Raw genomic sequence first — 26,749 nt, forward strand, 5'->3', positions numbered from 1 at the left:
GCAAGCATACTCTATTTCCCTCCTCTTAATTAATCCCTTTGTCCTCCTTTGCTGAATCCTAAACTGCTCCCAATCCTCAGGTTTGCTGCTTTTTCTGGCTAATTTATATGTCCTCTCCTTGGATCTTATGCTATCCCTAATTTCCCTTGTTAGCCACGGTTGAGTCACCTTTTTTGTTTTATTTTTATGCCAAACAGGGATGAACAAATTCTGTAGTTCATCTATGCGATCTTTAAATGTTTGCCATTGCCTATCCACCATCAACCCTTTGAGTAACGTTCCCCAATCCATCCTAGCCAACTCGTGCCTCAGACCATCGTAGTTTCCTTTATTTAAATTCAGGACCCTAGTCTGAGTCAACTACAGTACTTCACTCTCCATCTTAATGAAGAATTTTATCATATTATGATCGCTCCTCCCCAAGGGGCCTCGCAAAACAAGATTGATAATTAATCCTTTCTCATTACATAATACCCAGTCTAAGATGGCCTGATCCCCGGTTGGTTCCTCGACATATTGGTCCAGGAAACCATCCCGTAAACACTCCAGGAATTCCTCCTCCACAGTATTGTCATTAATTTGGTTAGCCCAATCTATATATAGATTAAAGTCACCCATGATAACTGCTGTGCCCTTATTGCACGAGTCTCTAGTTTCCCGTTTAATGCCATCCCCAACCTCCGCATTACTGTTTGGAGGTCTATATACCACTCCCACTAATGTTTTCTGCCCCTTGGTATTTCTCAGCTCTGCCCATACAGATTCCATATCATCAGAGCTAATATCCTTCCTTACTATTGTTAATCTCTCTTTAACCAGCAATGCTACCCCACCTCCTTTTCCTTTTTTCCTGTCCTTCCTGAATATTGAATACCCCAGTCTTGGTCACCCTGGAGCCATGGCTCCGTAATTCAAATTATATCATATCCGTTTACATCTATTTGCGCAGTTAATTCATCCACCTTATTACGAATGCTCCTCGCATTAAGACACAAAGCCTTCAGGCTTGTTTTTTTTAACACTCTTAGACCTTTTAGAATTATTATTTACTGTGGCCATGTTTGATTTACACCTTTGATTTCTCGCACTGCCACTTTTGCTTTTCTCCTTCCTGTCTTTTGCTTCTATCCTTGCTTCCCTTTCCTTTGTCTCCCTGTACAGGTTCCCAACCCCCTGCCATTTTAGTTTAACCCTCCCCAACAGCACGAGCAAACACTCCCCCTAGGACATCGGCCCCGGTGCTGCCCAGGTGCAAACCGTCCAGTTTGTACTGGTCCCACCTCCCCCAGAACCGGCTCCATTGTCCCAGGAATTTGAATCCCTCCCCCTTGCACCATTCCTCTAGCCACGTATTCATCTGAAATATTCTTCTATTTCTACTCTGACTAGCATGTGGCTCTGGTAGCAATCCTGAGATACTACCTTTGAGGTCCTATTTTTTAATTTACCTCCTAACTCCCTATATTCAGCTTTTAGGACCTCATCCTGTTTTTTACCTATATTGTTGGTACCTATATGCACCACGACAACTGGCTGTTCACCCTCCCCCTCCAGAATGCCCTGCAGCCACTCCAGGGAGGCAACATACCATCCTGGAGCCTCGTTTGCCCCTTACAATAGAATCCCCTATCACTGTAGCTCTCCCGCTCTTTTTCCTCCCGTCCTGTGCAGCAGAACCACCCATGGTGCCAGGAAGTTGGCTGCTGCTGCCTTCCCCCGATAAGCCATCCCCCTCAACAATATCCAAAGCAGTATATCTGTTTGAGGGGGGGGATGGCCACTTGGGACCCCTGCACTATCTGCCTGCGCCTACTACTCTGCTTGGCGGTCACCCATTCCCTTCCTGCCTGTGCAGCCTTTACCTGCGGTGTGACCAACTCATGAAACGTGCTATTCACGACATCCTCAGCATCCCGAATGCTCTTGTATGTATCCATTCGCAGCTCCAGCGCCGTACTGTGGTCTGCCAGTAGCTGCAGCTGGATACACTTCCCGCACACATGGGATTTCCCACATAGTGCAGGAGGAGCATGCCACGGGGCTGAGCTGTGCTGACATGACTTACCCTTTCATTAATCGAAATTAAATCAAATCAATACCACTAACAACACTACAATTAAATGATATACTCAAGCGGCTTTGTTTACTGGCACTCCCCACTACACAACAGAGACCTTAGAAACTATAACCACAAAAATTAAGACCTTCTAAACTTTATAAACTATTAACCTTAACTGTCATCAAACTATAGAGTCGTATAAATACTCACCCAATCAGCTGCTTCCTCTTGCCTGCGTCACTTTTTGAATTGTGACGTGGCTCTGGAACGCCGCCGCCGGTCTGCGCGATTGGTAAGCCTCGGGGGGGAAAAAAGCCCGCGAAAGTGAATTTAACTACTCGCTCACCGTCGCTCTCCTGCTTCTCCCGACACCGGCCTCTTGGGGGAAAAATGCCCGCGAAAGTCCTCATTAACAGAGGAGGGTTTTCAGTTGTGCAGTGTCGCAAATGTAACACCGCTATTCAAGAAAGGAGGGAGAGAGAAAACGGAACGACAGGCCAGATAGCCTGACATCAGTCGTCGGGGAAAATGCTGGAATCCATTGTGAAGGAAGTGGTATCACAATATGATTAGGCAGAGTCAACATGGTTTTATGAAAGGGAAATCGTGTTTGGCAAATTTTAAGAGTTTTTTAAGGATGTAACTAGCAGGGTAGGTAAAGGGGAACCAGTGGATGTAGTACATTTGGATTTCCAAAAGGCATTCGCTACGGTCCCATATAAAAGGTTATTACATAAGATTAGGGCACATGGGGTTGGGGGTAATTTAGTAGCATGGATAGAGGATTGGTTAACGGACAGAAAACAGTCGGGATAAACTGATCTTTCTCAGATTGGCAGGCTGCCACAAGGATCAGTGTTGGGGCCTCAGCTAATTACAATGTATATTAATCTAGATGAAGGGACCGAATGTAATGTATCCAAGATTGTTGACGATACAAAGCTAGGTGGGACAGTAAGCTGTGAGGAGAACACAGAGTCTGCAAAGGGATATAGATAGACTGAGTGAGTGGGCAGTAAGGTGGCAGATGGAGTATAATGTAGGGAAATGTGAGGTTATTCGCTTTGGTAGGAAGACTAGAAAAACAATATTTTTTGAAGGGTGAGAAACTTTCAAATGTTGGTGTTCAGAGAGATTTGGGTGCCCTCGTGTAAAAAAACACAGAAAGCTAGCATGCAGGTACAGCAAGCAATAAGGAAGGCATATGACATGTTGGCCTTTATTACACACTCACTGGAAGGAGACACCGAGGGAGACACTCACTGGAAGGAGACGCACCGTGGGACACACTCACTGGAAGGAGACACACTATAAGGAGCTCGGGACCCAGGAGCGATGTCGGGCACAGCAGCGAGGTCGAGGCTCCGGAGTGGCGCAGTGTGGACCAGCAGCAGGGTCGGGAGGACCACACTGCAGCCTATGAAACTCAGGCAGAGAGGACCTGCGGGAAGAAGGGAGGACAGTAGGAGTATGTTTGTGTGTGTGTGCTCGGCTGATGTAGCAGAGCCTGGTCTCCAATCATCTTGGATCCCCTTGCCATTGGACCAAGACCGTGCTCTGTCAAGCCCGTGTGGTAGCTGGTGTGCAACGGCCACCCCACGTTAAAAGAATTCACGCACAGGCATCTTCCACCCTTTAAAATGAAGTTCGGGACCTGGAACGCCAGGACCCTCATGGACAACCCCAATAGCGACAGACCGAAACGCCGTACTGCTATCGTTGTCCGGGACCTCAGACATTTCAACATAGACATCGCCGCCCTAAGTGAGACTTGGCGGGCAGCAAAAGGCTAGCTCAAGGAGCAAGGCGGTGGTTACACCTTCTTCTGGAAAGGCAAACCTGAAGAAGAACACCGCCTCCATGGGGTAGGCTTCGCCATAAAGAATGAACTAGTTGAACGTCTCAGAGACTCCCCTAGCGGTATAAAGGAACACCTCATGACTCTACGGCTCACCCTAGCCCGGAACCAGTGCGCTACGGTCATCAGTGCGTACGCCCCAACACTGGAAGGCACAGACGAGACCAAAGAGGAATTCTACTCCAGCCTCGAACAATCCCTGTCCCGAATCCCAACGGGCAACAAGCTGATCCTCCTTGGCGACTTCAGCGCCAGAGTTGGAAAGGAAACAGACCTCTGAGGAGGTGTGATCGGCAGAGAGGGGGTAGGGAAAGCCAACTCCAATGGAACCCTCCTCCTGACGAAATGCTTAGAACATGGCCTTGTCATAACCAAAACCTTGTTCCGTCCGAGACAAGTACAAGGCTTCATGGCAACGCCCTCGCTCCAAGCACTGGCATCTGCTGGACTGCGTCATCGTTTGAGCGAGGGACTGCAAAGACGTCCGCATCACCCGCGCCATGACAGGAGCTGACGACTGCTGGACAGACCACCGACTAATCCGCTCTGTCATCTCCATCAATGTAGCCCCAAAACAGCGGTGGCAACAGAAACAATGCCGCAGGAAAATCAACGCTGGAGCACTCAAAGACCCTGCTAAGAAAGCCCTATTCAGCCTGCGCCTCACAACCAACCTGACAACTCCCAGTGATTCAGAGACAGTGTGCCCACAGCGCCTGGTCTGCACTCAAGGCCTCCATAATCAGCACCTGTGAAGAGACGCTTGGTCACTCGACCAGGAAACACCAAAACTGGTTCGACGAGAACGACCAGGAGGTCCAACAAAAAACTCACGACCTAAAGAACAGATGCTGGGTGGAGAAAGCACAAGAGATCAAGCAGCTAGCCGACAACCACGACGTGCATGGATTCTTTAGCGCAATCAGGACCACCTACGGCCCAAGCACCCAAGGCCCTACACCACTGCGGGCCAAGAACGGAGAGGTAGTCATCAAGGACAGAGAGGCAGTCAGTGCCCGCTGGAAGGAGCACTTCGAAGATCTCCTTAACCAAGACTCTGTCTTCGACGCGAGTGTCCTCGACTCCATCCCGCAGCATGCTACCCGCCACCACCTCAGCACAACCCCAGCCAGGCATGAGGTTGAAAAGGCCATCTGGCAACTGAAGAACAACAAGGCCTCGGGAGCAGATGGAATCTCCGCCGAGGCGCTAAAACATGGCGAAGAAGCACTATTGGCGCGAATACATGAACACATTTCTCTTACTTGGAAGGCGGAGAGCATGCCAGGGGATCTCAGAGATGCTGTAATCGTGGCCATCTTCAAGAAAGGTGACAAGTCCGATTGCAGTAATTACAGAGGAGTTTCCCTGCTGTCTGCCACAGGGAAAGTCATCGCAAGAATCCTCCTCAATTGCCTTCTCCCAGTGGCTGATTCCGCCCACTAAGGGGCACCATGGACATGATCTTCACCGCGCGTCAATTACAAGAGAAATGCAGGGAACAGCACCAACTGCTGTACATGGCCTTCTTTGACCTCACAAAGGCCTTCGACACCGTCAACCATGAGGGATTATGGAGTGGTGTCCTCATTCGGCTGCCCTCAAAAGTTTGTCACCATACTCCGCCTGCTTCACGACGACATGCAAGCCATGCTCCTGATCAACGGATCCACCACAGACCCAATTCACATATGGACCGGGGTCAAGCAAGGCTGTGTCATCGCACCAATGCTCTTCTCGATCTTCCTGGCTGCAATGCTCCATCTCACCCTCAGTAAGGTCCCTGCTGGAGTGTAGCTAATCTACAGGACAAACAGGAAACTCTTCAACCTCCGTCGCCTCCAGTCCAGATCCAAGGTCATCCCATCCTCTGTCATCGAATTACAGTATGCAGACGACGCTTGCGTCTGTGCACACTCTGAGGCCGAACTCCAAACCATCATTAACACCTTCACCGAAGTGTACGAGAGCATGGGCCTTACACTAAACATCTGTAAGACAAAGGTCCTCTACCAACCTGCCCCCACCACACAGTATTGCTCCCCGATTATCAAAATCCATGACGAGGCCTTGGACAACGTGGACCACTTTCCATACCTTGGGAGCCTACAGTCAACAAGGGCAGACGTCGATGATGAAGTCCAACACCGCCTTCAGTGTGCCAATGCAGCCTTCGGTCACCTGAGGAAGAGAGTGTTTGAAGACCAGGACCTCAAACCCAGCACCAAGCTCATGGTCTACAGAGCAGTAGTGATACCCACCCTCCTGTATGCTTCAGAGACATGGACCATGTACAGCAGGCACCTCAAAGCACTGGAGAGGTACCACCAACGCTGCCTCTGCAAGATCCTGCAAATCTATTGGCAGGATAGGCGCACCAACGTCGGTGTTCTCACTCAGGCCAGCATCGAAGCTTTGACCTCGCTCGATCAGCTTCGATGGATGGGCCACATCGTCCGCATGCCCGATACGAGACTCCCAAAACAAGCGCTCTACTCGGATCTCCGACACGGCAAGAGAGCCCCAGGTGGGCAGAGGAAACACTTCAAGGACACCCTCAAAGCCTCCTTGAAAAAGTGCAATATTTCCACCGACACCTGGGAATCCCTGGCCCAAGACCGCACAAAGTGGAGGAGAAGCATCCGGGAAGGCGCTGAATACCTTGAGTCTCTTCACCAGGAGCAAGCGGAAGTCAAGCGCAAACAGCGGAAGGACTGCACGTCAACCCAAGCACCCCACCTAACCGCCCCTTAAACCACCGTCTGCCTCACCTGTGACAGAGGCTGTAGGTCCCACATTGGACTCATAAGTCACCTGAGAACTCGTTTTTAGTGTGGAAACAAGTCATCCTCGGTTCCGAAGGACTGCCTAAGAACAGGAGCAGGAGTAGGCCAATCGGCCCCTCGAGCCTGCTCCGCCATTCAATAAGATCATGGCTGATCTGATCCTAACTGCCAATCCACTATCGCAGAACCATCTCCTGCATCTAACAGAATTAGACACACGAAATAAGAGCAGGATCAGGCTACACGGCCCCTGGGCCCGCTCCGCTACCCACAGGGCCATGACCGATCCGAACCTAGACTCATGTCCAAATTCCTGTCCGCTCCCCGTAACCCTTAATTCCCTTTACTTCTAGGAAACTGTCTATTTCTGTTTTAAAATTTATGTAATGATGTAGCTTCGACAGCTTTTTGGGGCAGCATATTCCATGGACCTACCACCCTCTGAGTGAAGTAGTTCCTCCTCATCTCAGTTTTGAAAGAGCAGCCCCTTATTCTAAGACTATGCCCCCTAGTTCTAGTTTCACCCATCATCGGGAACATCCTCCCTGCATCCACCCGATCCAACCCCTTCACAATCTTATATGTTTCAATAAGATCGCCTCTCATTCTTCTGAACTCCAATGAGTAGAGTCCCAATCTACTCAACCTCTCCTCATATGTCCATCCCCTCATCCCCGGGATTAACCGAGTGAACCTTCTTTGTACTGACTCGAGAGCAAGTATGTCCTTTCTTAAGTATGGACACCAAAACTGTACGCAGTATTCCAGGTGCGGTCTCACCAATACCTTGTACAACTGAAGCAATACCTCCCTATTTTTATATTCTATCCCCCAGCAATGAAAGCCAACATTCCATTGGCCTTCTTAATCACTTGCTGTACCTGCATACTAACCTTTTGAGTTTCGTGCACCAGGACCCCCAGATCCCTTTGTACTTCAGTACTTTCCAGTTTCTTGCCATTAAGATAATAACTTGCTCTACGATTTTTCCTGCCAAAGTGCATAACCTCACACTTTCCAGTATTGTATTCCATCTGCCAAACCTCTGCCCACTTTCTTAGCCTGTCTATGTCCCCTTGCAGGTTTTTTATGTCCTCCTCACTCACTACTTTCCCCCCCATCTTAGTATCATCTGCAAACTTTGATATGTTACACTCGGTCCCCTCCTCCAAATCGTTAATATAGATTGTAAAGGGTTGGGGACCCAGCACTGACCCCTGTGGAACACCACTAGTTACTGATTGCCAGTCTGAGAATGAACCATTTATCCCAACTCTCTGCCTTCTGTTAGATAGCCAATCCTCTATCCATGCCAGAATATTACCCCCAATCCTGTGATTTTTTATCTTAAGCAATAATCTTTTGTGTGGCACCTTGTCAAATGCCTTTTGGAAGTCTAAATACACTGGTTCCCCTTTATCCACCCTATATGTTACTTCCTCAAAGAACTCCAGCAAATTTGTCAAACATGACTTCCCCTTCATAAAACCATGCTGACTTTGTCTTATTAAATTATGATTATCCAAATGTCCTGTTACTGTCTCCTTCATAATGGACTCCAAAATTTTACCTACCACAGATGTTAGGCTAACCGGTCTATAGTTTCCAGCCTTCTGTCTACTGCCTTTTTTAAATAAGGGTGTTACATTAGCAGTTTTCCAGTCTGCCGGGACCTTTGCCGAGTCCAGGGAGTTTTGGAAAATTATTACCAATGCATCCACAATCCCTACCGTCCCTTCCCTCAAGACCCTAGGATGTAAGCCATCAGGTCCAGGTGATTTATCCGCCTTGAGTCCCATTATTTTACCGAGTACCACTTCCTTAGTGATTTTGATCGTGTTTAGCTCCTCCCCCCCCCTTTAGCCCCCTGTTTGTCCAGTGTTGGGATATTCTTAGTGTCTTCTACTGTAAAGACTGATACAAAATATTCATTCAGTGTTTTTGCCATCTCCATATTTCCCACCATTAATTTCCCGGTCTCATCCTCTAAGGGACCAACATTTACTTTAGCCACCCTTTCTCTTTTTATATAACTATAAAAACTCTTACTATCTGTTTTTATATTTTTTGCTAAGAAGAAGAAAGGAGAAGTGGGTTGGAGTGTAAGAATGAGGAAGTCTTGCTCCAATTGTCCAGGGCCTTGGTGAGACCACACCTGGCGTACCGGGCACAGGTTTGGTCTCATTATCTAAGGAAGGATATGCGTGCCTCGGAGGCGATGCATCGAAGGTTCAGTAGATTGATTCCTGGGATGAGAGGGCTGTCCTATGATAAGAGATTGTATTGAATGGGCCGATACTCTCGAATTTAGAAGAGTGAGAGGTGATCTCATTGAAACATACAAGATTCTGAAGGGGATTGACAGGGTAGATGCTGAGAGGTTGTTTCCCCTGGCTGGAGTGTCTAGAACAAGGGGGCAAAGTCTCAGGATAAGGGGTAGGCCATTTAAGACCAAGATGAGGAGGAATTTCTACACTCAGAGGGTTGTGAATCCTTGGAATTCTCTGCCCCAGAGGGCTGTGCATGCTGAGTCATTGAGTAAATTCAAGGCTGAGATGGATAGACTTTTGGACTCGTGGGGAATCAAGGGATATGGAGCTCAGGCGGGAAAGTGGAGTTAAGAGCAATGATCAGCCATGATCTCATTGAAGGTGGCCTACTCCTGCTCCTATTTCTTATGTTCTTTTTTATGTTCTTACGACAGATGTCAGGTTGGGAATACAAGTGAGAATCAGGCTGAATATAGGAAGTTCAGAGGGGAAATGAAAAAGAAAATAAGAGGGGTAAAGAGAGAGTATGAGAATAGATTGGCTGCTAACATAAAAGGGAATTCAGAAGTCTTAAGGCATATAAATAGTAAACAGGTAGTAAGAGGAGGGGTGGGGCTGATTAGGGACCAAAAAGGAGACCTAAGCATAGAGGCAGAGGGCATGGTTGAGGTACTAGATGAGTACTTTGCATCTGTCTTCACCAAGGAAGAAGATGCTGCCGAAGTCATAGTGGAAGAGGAGATAGTGGAGATACTGGATGAGCTAAAAATTGATAGAGAAGGTACTAGAAAGGCTGTATGTACTTAAAGTTGATAAGTCACCAGGACCGGATGGAATGCATCCTCGGATGTTGAGGGAAGTTGAGGAAATCGCGACGATACTGGCCATAATCTTCCAATCCTCAGCTATGGGGGTGGTGCCAGAGGACTGAAGAATTGCAAATATTACACCCTGGTTCAAAAAAGGGTGTAAGAATAAACCCAGCAACTACAGGCCAGTCAGTTTAACCTCGGTAGTGGGGAAGCTTTTAGAAACGATAATCAGGGACAAAGTTGTCACTTGGACGGGTTACACCTCAACAGAGCTGGGACCAATATTCTCGCGGGGAGGTTTGCTAGTGCTGTTGGGGCGGGTTTAAACTAGCTTGGCAGGGGGCTGGACACCAGCAAGTAGGCGTGGAATGGAGGAATAGGGTGCATGGAAGAGTGAGTGTATTGGATGGTACTGGAGGGGGAGGTATGCTGGCGGCGGAAATAGTACCATATTAGATAGCAGACTAAGAAAGACTACGAAAAATTCAAAAATGGGTTTCGAATGCATGTACATAAATGCACAAGGTTGGTGAGCTACAAGCACAATTAGCCGTGTGGCAACATGATGTGGAAATAATGGAAACGTGGCTTAAAAATGGTGAGGACTGGGCACTTAATATTCAAGGGTACAAGGTGTTCAGAAAAGATAGGGAAGGAAAAAAGGGAGGTGGGGTTGCAGTGCTGATTAAGGAAGACATTGTAGTGTTGGAAAGGGAGGATGTTCTTCAGGGGTCAAGGACCGAATCAATTTGGTTAGAGTTGAGGAGCAAAAAGGGTATGATCACGCTGTTGGGGGTATTCTATAGGCCTCCAAATAATGAGGGGGAGGTAGAGGAGCAAAACTGCAGGGAAATCGCAGAGATATGCAAGAGCTATAGAGTGGTAATATTGGGAGACTTTAGCATTATCCCAATCGATATTTGGGTAATTAGGGTAAAGGGAAAGAAGGGGGAGGAATTTCTGGTATGTGTTCAGGAGAATTTCCCTGACCAATATGTTCTCAGCCCAACGAGGAAGGAGGCATTACTGGATCTGGTGCTGGGAAATGAGGTGGGCCAGGTCGACCAATTGTCTGTGGGAGAACACTTGGGTACGAGTGATCATCATAAGATTTAGATTAGCAATGGAGAGGTGCAAGGAACAATCTAGAGTGGAAGTTCAAAACTGGAATAGGGCTAACTTCAATGAGAAAGTATCTAGCCAGGGTAAAATGGAACCAAAGACTGACAGGAAAACCTGTAATGGAACAATGGGTGATCTTTAAGGAAGAGATGTTCCAAGTACAGGCTAGGTACATTCCAACAAGAGGGAAGGGTAAGGGAACCAAAGCAAGGGCTCCTTGGATGACGAGGGAGAGAGAGAAGATGATGAAACAAAAAAAGAGGGTATATGATGAATGTCAGGTGAATTCTTCAAGGGAGAACCAGACCAAATACAGGAAACTTTTTTTTATCCGGCACGGACGGGACCGACGTGGTGCCGGTTCGTCAAAAATTCCGGATAACCGAATGCTATAGTAAAAGATACGGAGCTCAAGCAACAAACCCTGTTGCTTAGCTTCGGAACAATGGGCAAGAGTTCCAAGCGTCTCTGTAGCTTAGCAACAGCTGCAGCCACACCCTTGCACAGCAACAAATGGAGTAAAAAAAGGAACAAAAGCTACCTGAACCTACTCCTGAATTTTGCTGGTTAACTGACATTTCCGGTTATTTAGGTGCTGGTTAATCGAAAGTTTCCTGTACAGTAAGTTGAGAGGGGAAGTGAAGATGAAAATAAGATTGGCAAAGAGAGAATATGAGAGTAGAATGGCGGTTAACATAAAGGGGAACCCAAAAGTCTTCTACCGGCATGTAAACAGTAAGCGGGTAGTAAGGGGCGGGGTGGGGCCTATTAGGTACAAAGAAGGTGATATACGCTTAGAGGCGCAGGGCAAGGCTAGAATGCTCAATGGGTACTTTGTACAGATGTTTACTAAGGAATCATAGAGTTATACAGCACAAAAAGAGGCCCTTTGGCCCATCGTGTCCATGCCGGCCATCAAGCCCTGTCTATTCTAATCCCATTTTCCAGCAATTGGTCCATAGCCTTGTATGCTATGCCGTTTCAAGTGCTCATCTAAATGCTTTTTGAATGTTGTGAGGGTTCCTGCCTCTACCACCGTTTCAGGCAGTGAGTTCCAGATTCCAACCACCCTCTGGGTGAAAAGGTTTTTCCTCAAATCCCCCCTAAACCTCCTGCCCCTTACCGTGACACTATGCCCCCTGGTTATTGACCCCTCTACTAAGGGGAAAAATTCCTTTCTATCTACCCTATCTATGCCCCTCATGATTTTATACACCTCAATCAGGTCTCCCCTCAGCCTTTTCTGCTCTAAGGAAAACAACCCCAGCCTGTCCAATCTCTCTTCATAGCTGAAGTGCTCCAGCCCAGGTAACATCCTGGTGAATCTCCTCTGCACCCTCTCCGATGCAATCACATCCCTCCTATAGTGTGGCGACCAGAACTGCACACAGTATTCCAGCTATGGCCCAACTAGCATTTTGTACAGCTCCATCATAACCTCCCTGCTCTTGCCTTCATTATCTGAGGCATAGAATATAAGTATCCCATATGCCTTTTTAACCACCTTATCTACCTGTCCTGCTGCCTTCAGGGATCTGTGTACATGCACACCCAGGTTCCTCTGTCCTTCTTGGGGTCCTACCCTTCATTGTGTATTCCCTTGCCTTGTTAGTCCTCCCAAACTGCATCACCTCACACTTTTCAGGGTTAAATTCCATTTGCCACTGTTCTGCCCATCTAACCAACCCGTCTATCGTCCTGTAGCCTAAGGCTTCCCTCCTCGCTATTTACCACTCCACCAATTTTCGTGTCATCCGCGAACTTACTGATCATACCTCCGACATTCATATCTAAATCATTAATGTACACTACAAATAGCAAAGGACCCAGCACCGATCCCTGCGGTACACCACTGGATATAGGCTTCCAGTCACAAAAACAACCGTCGACCATCACCCTCTGCCTCCTGCCACTAAGCCAATTTTGGATCCGATGTGCCAAATTGCCCTGGATCCCATGGGCTCTTGCCTTCTTGACCATACGGGACTTTGTCAAAAGCCTTACTGAAGTCCATGCAGACTCCATCAACTGCACTACCCTCATCCATACACCTAGTCAGCCCCTCGAAAAGTTCAATCAAATTGGTTAGACCTCCCCCTGACAGCCTTGCTGACTATCCTTGAATAATCCTTGTCTCTCCAAGTGGAGACTAATTCTGTCCCTCAGAATTTTTTCCAATAATTTCTCTACCACTGATGTTAGGCTCACTAGCCTGTAATTCCCTGGTTTACCACTACTACCCTTCTTGAGTAATGGTACTTTACTACGTTAGCTGTTCTCCAGTCCTCTGGCACCTCCCCTGTGGCCAGAGAGTGCCTGAAAATTTGTGTCAGAGCCCCTGCAATCTTCTCCCTTGCCTCACACAGCAGCCTGGGATACATCTCATCTGGGCCTGGGGATTTATCCACTTTTAAGCCTGCTAAAACCGCTAGTACCTCCTCCCTCTCAATGCTAATTTGTTCAAGTATATCACAATCCCCCTGCCTGATTTCTATGCCTATATCGTCCTTCTCCATAGTGAACACAGATGCAAAATATTCATTTAAAACCTCACCCACATCTTCTGCTCTACACACAGATTGCCACTTTGGTCCCTAATGGGCCCTACTCTTTCCCTGGTTATCCTCTTGCCCTTAATATACTTGTAAAACACCTTGGGATTTTCCTTTATGTTGCCCACCAGTGTTTTTTCATGCCCCCTCTTCGCTCTCCTAATTTCTTTTTTAAGTATCCCCCTGCACTTTTTATACTCCTCTAGGGCTTCCTCTGTCTTTAGTCCTTTGTATCTGTCAATAGCCTCCTTTTTTTTCCTGATCCATTCTTGTATATCCCTTGACATCCAGGGTTCCCTGGGCTTGTTGGTCCCACCCTTGACCTTTACGGGAACATGTTGGTGTTGTAATCTCTCTCTTTCCTTTCTGAAAGACTCCCACTGCTCTGATGTGGATTTTCCTATAAGTAGCTGATCCCAGTCCACTTTGGCCAGATCCTGCCTTATCATATTAAAATCAGCCTTTCCCCAATTTAGAACCTTTTCCAGTCCATCTTTGTCCTTTTCCATGACTACCTTAAATCTCACCGAATTATGGTCACTGTCACCAAAGTGCTCACCTACTAACACTTCTACCACTTGCCTGGCTACATTCCCTAGAATTAGGTCCAGTACCGACCCCTCTCTTGTAGGACTTTCTACATGCTGGCTCAAAAAGCTCTCCTGGATGCACTTTAAGAATTCCGCACCCTCTAAGCCTTTTACACTCTGACTACCCCAGTTAATATTGGGGAAGTTGAAATCCCCTACTATTATTACCCTATTATTTCTATACTTCTGAGATTTGCCTACCTATCTGTTCCTCTATCTCCCCCTGACTGTTTGGGGGCCTATAGTACACTCCCAGCAAAGTGCTTGCCCCCTTTTTGTTTTTAAGTTCTACCTATATGGCCTCATTAGAGGAACCTGCTAAGATATCATCCCTCCTTACAGCAGTAATTGACTCCTTGATTAACATTGTGACACCCCCTCTTTTACACCCCCCTCTGTCTCGCCTGAAGATTCTATACCCCGGAATATTGAGCTGCCAGTCCTGCCCCTCCCTCAACCATGTCTCTGTGATAGCAACAGTATCATACTCCCATGTGTTCATCAACACCTTCAATTCATCTGCCTTACTCGCAAGACTCCTTGCATTAAAATAAATGCCATCCAGCCTTGCCATACTCCCTTGTGCTGTTACATATTTGCTCTGCCTTCCAGGCCTGCTTGTTTTTTCCTCTATATTTGGCTGTGCATCACCCCCTACTATAGCTCCACTCCGTATCCCATCCCCCTGCCAAGTTAGTGTAAACCCCCCCACAACAGTACTAGCAAACCTCCCCGCAAGGATGTTGGTACCGTTCCGGTTCAGGTGCAACCCGTCCAACTTGCACAGGTCCCACCTTCCCCAGAAGCAGACCCAGTGATCCAGGCAACTAAAGCCCTCCCTCCTGCACCAACTCTTTAGCCACGCATTCATCTGCTCTATCCTCCTATTCCTATACTCACTAGCACGTGGCACCGGGAGTAATCCAGAGATTACAACCTTTGATGTCCTGCTTTTTAATCTGCTACCTAGCTCCCTAAATTCTTGTTGCTGGACCTCATTCCTCTTTCTACCCATGTCGCTGGTACCAATGTGAACCAAGTCCTCTGACTGTTCGCCCTCCCCCTTCAGAATGCCCTGCAGCCGTTCAGTGACATCCTTGACCCTTGCACCAGGGAGGCAACACACCATCCTGGAGTCACATCTATCTGTTCCCCTTACGATCGAATCCTCTATCACTGTTGCTCTCCCACTCTTTTTCCTCCCCTGCTGTGCAGCTGAGCCACTCGTAGTGCCACGGACTTGGCTCTTGCTGCCTTCCCCTGAGAAACCATCTCCCCCAGCAGTATCCAAAACGGAAAATCTGTTGGCGAGGGAGATGGACCCGGGGGACTCCTGCATTGCCTTCCTAGTTCTTTTACTCTGTCTGACGGTCACCCATTTCCTGTCTGCCTGTGCACTCTTTACCTGCGGTGTGACCACCTCATTAAACATGCTATCCACGAAGATCTCAGCTTCGCAGATGTTCTACAGTGACTCCAGCTCTGAAGCACGGATTTTGAGTAGCTGCAGCTGGAGACACTTCCTGCACATGTGTTCGCCCTGGGCACCGAAAGTGTCCCTGACTTCCCACATAGCACAGGAGGAGCACTCCATGTTGCCGAGCTGCCCTGCCATGTCCTACCCTTAATTTACTCCTTTTACTTCCTTTAAATTAAAGAATATTAAATACACTAGGGACCTTGCTTCCCTTTAAACACTACTTACTCTAAACTAGAGACCTTACTTTTACTTTAACGTCTGGACTATGGAAATACTCACCCGGTCCTACTTGCCAATCAGCTCCTTCCCTGGTTGTGACGTCACTTTAGCGGTTTCACAGTTGTTGTTTGACTGCTTCCGCTCTCGGACTCTTTCCTTGGTGTAAAGTAAGAACCAATTCCTACAGGGTGAAGAGTTAGGGAAAACAAAGGCGAAGCAAGGGAGCTCCTCCCTCCACTCCTCACCCAACTCGCAGCACTCTGTAAAATCGCACTGCAAAGCCTGTTTTTATAGGCCCTGAAACAAAGGAGCTTGCTTCTAGTTTCCCTAATTAACTGCCTTCAGCTGCTCTGAATTGTAGGCCTTGTATATCCCTTTATAACCCTGCTTAAAGCTGGGAAAATTTAGATTTTAAACAGTAACCGTAAATGTGAAACAAACAAAAATTTGACTTTAGCAAACAGTTAAGACTCCCTGACTCACCCAACTCGAAGTACTCTGTTTAAACCACACTAAGGAGGTGAATGCTGACAAAATATCGGTAGAAGTGGAAAAGGTAGAAACAATGGAAGGGATGAAAATTGATAGACAGGATGTACTAGAAAGGCTGGGGATGCTTAGAGTGGACAAGTCACCTGGTCCAGATGGCTTGCATCACAGGTTACTAAGGGAATTGGGGGAGGAGATAGCAGAAGGGCTTGCCATAATTTTCCAATCTTCCCGAGAACAATGCAGGGTGGAAATTGTAAACTGGATACGGCTAACTTCAATGGGATGTGAAAGGATCTAGCCAGGGTAAAATGGAACCAAAGACTGACAGGAAAAACTGTAACGGAACAATGGGTGGAAGGGCTTGCCATAATTTTCCAATCTTCCCTGGTTCCGGGGGAGGTGCCTGCAGATTGTAAAGTGGCAAATGTGACGCCATTGTTGAAGAAAGGGTGCAAGGACAAACCTAGTAACTACAGGCCGGTCAGTTTAACATCAGTGGTGGGTAAAGTTTTGGAAACAATAATCAAGGAAAAAATTAACAGGCATTTGGAGAGGTTTAAGCTAATTAAGGAGAGCCAACACAGGTTTGTAAAAGGCAGATCGTGTTTGACTAATTAATTGAATTTTTTGATGAAGTAACAGGGAGGATTGATGATGGGAATGCAATGGATGTTGTCTACATGGATTTTAGGAAGGCGTTTGACAAAGTACCACATAGAAGACTTGTTACCAAAATTGAGGCTCATGGGATAGGTGGGTCAGTGGCAGCTTGGATAAGGAATTGGCTTAAGGACGGAAAACAGCGAGTTGTGGTAAATGGCTGTTTTTCAGACTGGAGGATGGTAGACAGTGGTGTTCCCCAAGGGTCAGTGCTGGGGCCACTGCTTTTTTGATATATATAAATGGCCTGGATATTGGAATACGGAGTAGAATTTCTAAATTTGCCGATCATACCAAACTTGGGGGTGTGACAAACAGTGATGATATCAATCGAATGCAACAGGACATAGAAAGGCTGGCAGATGGAATTTAATCGAGAGAAATGTGAGGTGGTGCATTTTGGCAGAAGGAACAGGGAGGGGCAATATACACTTAATGGCGCAGTTTTAAAGAGTGTGCAGGGACAGTGGGACCTGGGAGTTAATGTGCATAGGTCCCTGAAGGTGGCGGGACATATTGAGAGTGGTTAACAAAGCATATGGGATCTTGGGCTTCATAAATAGAGGTATTGAGTACAAAAGTAGAGAAGTTATGCTGAACCTTTATAAAGCGCTGGTTAGGCCACAACTGGAGTATTGCGTCCAGTTCTGGTCACCACACTTTAGGAAGGGTGTGAAGGCACTTGAGAGGGTGCAGAGGAGATTTATCCGAATGGTTCCGGGGATGGGGGATCTTGGCTATAAGGACAGGTTGGAGAAGCTGGATTTGTTTTCATTAGAGCAAAGGAGGTTGCGGGGTGATTTGATAGAGGTGTACAAGATTATGACGGGTTTGGATAGGCTAGACGGGGAAAGGCTGTTCCCACTAGTTGATGGTACAAGGACTAGGGGACACAGATTTAAGTTATTGGGCAAGAGATACAGGGGGGGGTGAGGAAAAACTTGTTTACGTGGCGAGGACCTGGAACTCGCTGCCGACAGAAGTGGTGGAAGCGGAGACACTCAATGTTTTCAAGGGGAGACTGGATAGGCACTTGAGGGAAATAAACTTACAGGGCTACGGGGATAGAGCGGGGGAATGGGACTGACTGGATTGCTCTACAGAGAGCCGGCACGGACTCGATATGCCGAATGGCCTCCTCCTGTGCCGTTATGACTCTGTGTGGATTAATTAAGGAAACCAGCACGGATTAGTTAAAGGCAAATCGTGTTTAAATAACTTGATTGAGTTTTTTGATCAGGTAACAAAGAGGGTTGATGAGGGTAATGCGGTTGAAGTGGTGTACATGGATTTCCAAAAGGAGTTTGATTAAAAAGCCACATAATAGGCTTGCCAGCAAAGTTGAAGCCCATGGAATAAAAGGGACAGCGGCAGCATGGATACAAAATTGGCTAAGTGACAGGAAACAGAGTAGTGGTGAACAGTTGTTTTTCGGACTGGAGGAGGGTATACAGTGGTGTTCCCCAGGGGTAGGTACGAGGACCACTGCTTTTCTTGATATATATTAGTGACTTAGATGTGGGTGCACAGGGCACAATTTTAAAATTTGCAGATAACACTAAACTTGTAGGTATCGTGAACAGTGAGGAGGATAGTGATAGACTTCAAGAAGACATAGACAGGCTGGTGAAGTGGGCAGACACATTGTAGATGAAATTTAATGCAGAAAAGTACGAAGTGATACATTTTGGTCGAAAGAATAAGAGGCAATATAAACTGAAGGAGGAATTCCTGGAGTGTTTAAAGGATGGTTTCCTGGACCAATATGTCGAGGAACCAACCAGAGATCAGGCCATCTTAGACTGGGTATTATGTAACGAGAAAGGATTAATTAGCAATCTTGTTGTACAAGGCCCCTTGGGTCGGAGCTATCATAATATGATCGAATACTTCTTTAAGATGGAGAATGAAGTAGTCGAATCAGAGTCTAGGGTCCTAAATTTAAATAAAGGAAACTACGATGGTCTGAGGCGCGAGTTGGGTAGGATTGATTGGGGAATGTCACTCAAAGGGTTGACGGTGGATAGGCAATGGCAAACATTCAAAGACTGCATGGATGAACTACAGAATTTGTTCATCCCAGTTTGGCGTAAAAATAAAACAAAAAAGGTGACTCAACCGTGGCTAACAAGGGAAATTAGGGATAGCATAAGATCCAAGGAGAGGACATATAAATTGGCCAGAAAAAGCAGTAAACCTGAGGATTGGGAGCAGTTCAGGATTCAACAAAGGAGGACAAAGGGATTAATTAAGAAAGGGAAAATAGAGTATGAGAGTAAGCTTGCAGGGAACAGAAAAACTGACTCAAAGCTTTTATAGATATGTGAAGAGAAAAAGATTGGTGAAGTCAAGCGTAGGTCCCTTGCAGTCAGAATCAGGGGAATTTATAATGGGAAACAAAGAAATGGCAGACCAATTAAATACAAATTTAAAGAAAAGACATACAATATTGCGATGATTAGTGGTAGGCCAGAAGATTGGGAAATTTTTAGAAAGTAGCAAGGGATGACTAAAAAGAACAGGGAGAAAATAGATTGAGAGTAAACTAGTAAGAAATATCAAAACAGACAGTAAGAGCTTCTGCAGGTATATAAAAAGGAAGAGAGTAGCTGAAGTAAATGTTTGTCCCTTTGAGGATGAGACGGGGGAATTAATGATGGGAAACAGGAAAATGGCAGAGACTTTGAACAAATATTTTGTATCGGTCTTCAGGGTAGACACTAAAAGAATCCCAATAATAGATAATCAAGGGGCTATAGGGAGGGAGGAACTTAAAACAATCACTATCACTAGAGAAAAAAGTACTAGGCAAACTCATGGGACTGAAGGCTGACAATTCCCGTGGGCCTGATGGCCTGCATCCAAGGGCCTTAAAAGAAGTGGCTGCAGAGATAGTGAATGCGTTGGTTGCAATCTACCAAAATTCCTTGGATTCTTGAGAAGTCCCAGCAGATTGGAAAACCGCAAATGTAATGCCCCTATTCAAGAAAAGAAGGAGCCAGAAAGCAGGAAACTATAGGCCAGTTAGCCTAACATCTGTCATTGGGAAAATGCTGGAATCCATTATTAAGGAAGTAATAGCAGGACATTTAGAAAATCATAATACAATCAAGCAGAGTCAACTTTTATGAAAGGGAAATCGTGTTTGACAAATTTGCTGGAGTTCTTTGAGGATGTAACGAGCAGGTGGATAAAGGGGAACCAGTAGATGTAGTGTATTTTGATTTCCAAAAGGCATTCGATAAGGTGCCACATAAAAGGTTACTGCACAAGATAAGAGCTCACGGGGTTGGGGGTAATATATTAGCATGGATAGAGGATTGGCTAACTAACCGAAAACAGAGAGTCGGGATAAATGGGTCATTTTCAGGTTGGCAAATGGTAACTAGAGGGGTGCCACAGGGATCGGTGCTGGGGCCTCAACTATTTACAATCTATATTAATGATTTGAATGAAGTGACCATGTGTACTGTAGCCAAATTTGCTGATGATACTAAGATAGGTGGGAAAGCAAGTTGTGAGGAGGGGACACAGTCTGCAAAGGGATATAGACAGGTTAAGTGAGTGGGCAAAAATTTGGCAGATGGAGTATAATGTGGGAAAATGTGAGGTTATCCACTTAGGTAGGAAGAGTAAAAAAGCAAATTATTATTTAAATAGCGAGAGACTACAAAATGCTGCGGTACAGAGGGATCTGAGAGCCCTTGTACATGAAACACAAAGTTAGCATGCAGGTACAGCAAGTAATTATTAAGACAAATGGAATGTTGGTCCTTATTGCAAGGGGGATGGAGTATAAAAGTAGGGAAGTCTTTCTACAACTGTACAGGGTGTTGGCGAGACCACATCTGGAGTACTGCGTACAGTTTTGGTCTCCTTATTTAAGGAGAGATATATTTGCATTGGAGGCAGTTCAGAGAAGGTTCACGAGGTTGATTCCGGAGATGAAGGGGTTGTCTTATGAAGAAAGATTGAGCAGGTTGGGCCGATACTCATTGGAGTTTAGAAGAATGAGAGGCGATCTTATTGAAACATATAAGAATCTGAGGGACTTGACAGGGTAGATGCTGAGCGGATGTTTCCCCTCGGGGAATCTAGAACTAGGGGGCATAGTTTCAGAATAAGGGGTCGCCCATTTAAAACGGAGATGAGGAGGAATTTCTTCTCTGAGGGTCGTGAATCTTTGGAATTCTCTACCCCAGAGAGCTGTGGAGGTGGAATCATTGAATATTTTCAAGGCGATGATAGGCAGATATTTGAGCTACAGAGTCGTCGAGGGTTATGGGGAGCGGGCAGGAAAGTGGAGTTGAGGCCAAGATCAGATCAGCCATGACCTTATTGAATGGCGGAGCAGGCTCGAGGGGCCAAATGGCCGACTCCTGCTCCTATTTCTTATGTTCTTATGAAAACGGTTGAAAAAGCATACGGGATCCTGAGCTTCATAGAAAGAGGCATAGAGTACAAAAGCAAGAAAGTTATGATGAACCTTTATAAAACGCTGGTTCAGCCACAACTGGAGTATGGTGTCCAATCCTGGGCACCGCACTTTAGGAAGGATGTGAAGGCCTAACCCAAATTGTACACTCTCGGGAGCCGCAAGCCTACATTTCGTTGTACTGCACTTGTGCACTAACAATGACAATAAAAGGTGATTTGATTTGATTTGATTTGAGAAAAATTTATGAGAATGATTCCAGGGATGAGGGACTTCAGTTACATGGATAGACTAGAGAAGCTGGGATTGTTCTCCTTAGAGAAGGTTGAGAGGAGATTTGATCGAGGTGTTCAAAATCTTGAGGGGTCTGGACAGAGTAAATAGAGAGAAACTGTTCCCATTGGCAGAAGGGTCGAGAACCAGAGGGGACAGTTTTAAGGTAATTGGCAAAAGAACCAAAGGCGAGATGAGGGAATACATTTTTATGCAGCGAGTGGTTAGGATCTGGAATGCACTGCCTGAAAGGGGGGGTGGAGGCAGACTCAGCCGTGGCTTTCAAAAGGGAATTGCATAAGTACCTGAGGGGAAAAAATTTTGCAGGGCTACGGGGAAAGGGCGTGAGTCAGAGTCGCTGAAGTGCTCTTGCAGAGAGCCGGCACAGGCTCGACGGGCCGAATGGCCTACTTCTGTGCTGTAACCATTCTATGATTCTATTCTAATCCAGGCTGACACTCCAATGGAGCACTCCCTCAGTATTCCTCTCAGACACTGCAGCACACCCTCAATACTGCCCGCCCAACATTGCAGTGATCCTCAGTCCTGACCCTCCAAAAATACAGCGCTCCCTCAGCGCTGCCCCTGCGACAGTGCAGCATTCCCTCCGTATTGGCACTGGGAGTCTCAGCTTAGATTATGTACTCAAGTCGCTGGAGTGGGGCTAAACGGATAGGGAGGTATAGAACATAGAAAAATAGGAGCAGGAGTAGGCCATTCAGCCCTTCGAGCCTGCTCTGCCATTCAATATGATCATGGCTGATCCTCTATCTCAATACCATATTCCCGCTCTCTCCCCATACCCCTTGATGCCTTTGTGTCTAGAAATCTGTCTATCTCCTTCTTAAATATATTCAGTGACTTGGCCTCCACAGCCTTCTGTGGTAGAGAATTCCACAGGATCACCACCCTCTGAGTGAAGACATTTCTCCTCCTCCTCAGCCCTAAATGTCCTACCCCGTATCCTGAGACTGTGACCCCTCGTTCTAGACCCCCCAGCCAGGGGAAACATCCTCCCTGCATCCAGTCTGTCTAGCCCTGTCAGAATTTTATACGTTTCAATGCAATCTCCTCTCATTCTTCTAAACTTATAGTGAATACAGGCCTAGTTGACCCAATCTCTCCTCATACAACAGTCCTGCCATCCCAGGAATCAGTCTGGTGAACCTTCGCTGCACTCCCTCTATGGCAAGTACTGTATACCTTTTCTTGGGTAAGGAGACCAAAACTGCACACAGTACTCCAGGTGTGGTCTCGCCAAGGCCCTGTATAACTGTAGTAAGACATCCTTGCTCCTGTACTCACATCCTCTTGCAATGAAGGCCAACATACCATTTGCCTTCCTAACTGCTTGCTGCACCTGCATGTTTGCTTTCAGTGACTGGTGTACAAGGACACCCAGGTCCCTTTGTACATCAACATTTCCCAATCTATCACCATTTAAATAATAGCCTGCTGGGTACAGGTGGTTTTATGCCGGGGCGGGTTGTTTCTGCCGGGGATCTGTTCCCTGCCGGTTCTGCCGCCTTTGTCACGGGCCTGGTGATCTGATCACTGCCACAGTGCAGGAATTCTAGGGCCTCGGTGTGCCGGGCTCTGGGTCTGTGTCTCTCCAACATGACATGTTCTGTCTTTCCTGCAGGATCCTCGATGCTTCTTGGGACCCCTTTCTCTAGCCCCAGTATCGGCATTCCAGTCTCAGGTACTTCGCAGTAAAGGCTTGCATTCTGCACCGTGTCGCCCCCTGTAACTGGTTCCAGACTGGTGCCAATATTGCCGTTAAGCTGCGCAGCGGTCTGGAAGTCCTGCGCAGGCCCCTCGCCGGCTTTTCGGTTGGAATAATTGCGCAAGCGTGAACATTTGAATGGGCCGCAGAGCTACTTAAATGGAGAGACATAAGAAATAAGAGCAGGTGTAGGCCATACGGCCCCTCGAGCCTGCTCCGCCATTCAATAATGTCATGGCTGATTATCCACCTCAACGCCACTTTCCCGCCCGATCTCCAAATACCTTGATTCCCCTAGAGTCCAAAAATCTATCTTATCTCAGCCTTGAATATACTCAAAGACTCAGCATTCACAGCCCTCTGAATTCCAAAGATTCACAACCCTCTGAATGAAGAAATTCCTCCTCATCTCGGTCTTAAATGGCCTACCCCTTATCTTGAGACGATGCCCCCTAGTTCTAGACACTTTAGCCAAGGAAAACAACCTTTCAGCGTGTACCCTGTTTCAATGAAATCTCCTCTCATTCTTCTAAACTCCAGAGAGTATAGGCCCAATCTACACAATCTCTCATCATAGGACAGCCCTCTCATCCCAGGAATCAATCTAGTGAACCTTCGTTGTACTGCCTCCAAGGCAAGTATATCCTTCCTTAGATAAGGAGACCAGAACTGTGCCCAGTACTCCAGGTGTGGTCTCACCAAGGCCCTGTACAATTGGAGCAAGACTTCCTCACTCTTATACTCCAACCCCTTTGCAATAAAGGCCAACAGCCATTTGCCTTCCTTATTGCTTGCTGTACCTGCATGTTAGCTTTCTGTGTTTCTTGCACGAGGACACCCAAATCTTTCTGAACACCAACATTTGAAAGTTCCTCACCATTTAAAAAATATTCTGTTTTTCTATTCTTCCTACCAAAGCGAATAACCTCAGATTTCCCTACATTATACTCCATCTGCCACCTTACTGCCCACTCACTCAGTCTATCGATATCCCTTTGCAGACCCTTTGTGTTCTCCTCACAGCTTACTGTCCCACCTAGCTTTGTATCATCAGCAAACTTGGATACATTACACTCGGTCCCTTCATCTAGGTAATTAATATAGATTGTAAATAGCTGAGGCCCCAACACTGATCCTTGCGGCACCCCACTAGTTACTGCCTGCCAACATGAAAAAGATCTGTTTATCCCTACTCTCTGTTTTCTGTCCGTTAACCAATCCTCTATCCATGCTACTATATTACCCCAACCCCATGAGCCCTAATCTTGTGTAATAATCTTTTATGTGGCACCTTATCGAATGCCTTTTGGAAATCCAAATATACTACATCCACTGGTTCCCCTTTATCTACCCTGCTAGTTACATCCTTAAACTCTAATAAATTTGTCAAACACAATTTCCCTTTCATAAAACCATGCTGACTCTGCCTAATCATAGAAACATAGAAACATAGAGATAGGAACAGGAGTAGGCCATTCGGCCCTTCGAGCCTGCTCCGCCATTCAATGAGATCATGGCTGATCTTCATCTGAGATCATAGCTGATCTTACCAGTTCAGTACCCCGTCCCCGCCTTTTCTCCGTAACCCTTAATCCCCTTAGCCTTCAGAAATATATCCAATTCTCTCTTGAAAATATTTATTGAATTAGCCTTCACAGCCCTCTGTGGCAGGGAATTCCACAGGCTCACCACTCTTTGAGTGAAGAAATTCTTCCTCATCTCTGTTTTAAATGATTTGCCCGCTATTTTTAGACTGTGGCCCCTGGTTCTGTGCTCCCCGGCCATTGGAAACATTCTCTCTGAATTCAGCCTGTCCAGGCCTGCCATAATTTTATATGTTTCGATGAGATCCCCTCTCAATCTTCTAAACTCCAGTGAGTACAAGCCCAAACTATTTAATCTCTCCTCGTAGGTCATTCCCGCCATTCCAGGTATCAGCCTGGTGAATCGCCGCTGCACTCTTTCCATGGCAAGAACATCCTTCCGCAGATGGGGCGACCAAAACTGTACACAATACTCCAGATGCGGTCTCACCAGCACCTTGTACAGCTGTAGTAAGGTATCCCTATTCCTATACTCGAACCCCCTTGATATGAAGGCCAACATACCATTTGCCTTCTTAATCGCCTGTTGCACCTGCATGCTCTCCTTCAGTGACTGGTGCACAAGAACACCCAGGTCCCTCTGCACTTCCCCATCTCCCAATCTATTGCCATTTAGATAATAATCTACCCTCCTGTTTTTACCCCCAAAGTGGATAACCTCGCATTTATCCACATTATAGTGCATCTGCCACGTATCCGCCCATTCCCCCAACCTGTCCAAATCGCACTGTAGCCTCCTGACATCCTCATCAGAGCCCACCCCTCCTCCTAGTTTAGTGTCGTCAGCGAATTTGGAAATATTGCATCCAATTCCCTGATCCAGATCATTTATATATATTGTGAACAGCTGGGGTCCCAGGACAGATCCTTGCGGCACCCCGCTGGTCACTGCCTGCCACTCCGAAAACGAGCCGTTTATTCCAACTCTCTGTTTTCTATCCGCCAGCCAGTTCTCTATCCACGTTAATACTTTGCCCCCAATCCCATGAGCCTTAATTTTGCATGATAATCTTTTGTGTGGAACCTTATCGAAGGCTTTCTGGAAGTCAAGGTACACCACATCCACTGGCTCTCCCCCATCTATTTTACCAGTTACTTCCTCAAAAAATTCCAGCAGATTAGTCAAACACGATTTACCCTTTGTAAATCCATGTTGACTCTGTCCGATCCTTTCCCCATTTGTCAAGTGCTCCGCTATTTTATCCTTAATAATGGACTCTAGCATTTTGCCCACAACCGATGTAAGGCTTACTGGTCTATAATTCCCTGCTTTCTCTCTACCCCCCTTTTTAAATATTGGGGTAACATTAGCTACCCTCCAATCCACGGGTACTGTTCCCGAGTCAATGGAGTTCCGGAAGATGATCCTTAGAGCATCTGCTATCTCCAGGGCCACCTCCTTAAGTACCCTAGGATGTAGTTTATCAGGCCCCGGGGATTTGTCGGCCTTCAGTCCCCTCAACTTACCCAACACCATATCCCTAGAGATACTAATTTCTGTCAGCTCCTCCCTCTCATTAGTCCCTATGTTTGCCGATATTCCTGGGAGGTTATTTGTGTCCTCCTTTGTGAATACAGAACCAAAGTATGAGTTTAATTGGTCTGCCATTTCCTTATTCTCCATTATATATTCTCCCGAATCGGACTGCAAGGGACCGACTTGGGATTTTACCAGTCTTTTCCTCCTGATATACCGATAAAAGCTTTTGCAGTCTGTCTTTATGTTTGCTGCAAGTTTACTTTCGTATTCTATTTTCCCCTTCCTGATTAATCCCTTTGTCCTCTTTTGCTGTATCCTGTACTGCCCCCAA

General features: G+C 46.5%; 1 protein-coding gene across 4 annotated transcripts in view; it reads left to right on the forward strand.

The window, feature by feature from the left end:
* nup155 (nucleoporin 155) overlaps positions 1 to 26,749 on the forward strand; it is a 246,435-nt gene that overhangs the window by 92,338 nt on the left and 127,348 nt on the right. For 2 of the 4 annotated variants that reach the window (XM_085962233.1, XM_085962243.1), the window contains exon 18: positions 23,251 to 23,310. The exons of the other annotated variants lie outside the window; for them this stretch is intronic. In XM_085962233.1, the coding sequence (XP_085818359.1) occupies positions 23,251 to 23,310 (60 nt within the window). The remainder of the gene's footprint in view (positions 1 to 23,250; positions 23,311 to 26,749) is intronic. 4 annotated transcript variants of the gene reach the window in all.

This window comes from Somniosus microcephalus, chromosome 1, assembly GCF_052327205.1.
Source record: "Somniosus microcephalus isolate GS21.2 chromosome 1, FLI_Smic_1.0, whole genome shotgun sequence".
NCBI lineage: Eukaryota > Metazoa > Chordata > Chondrichthyes > Squaliformes > Somniosidae > Somniosus > Somniosus microcephalus.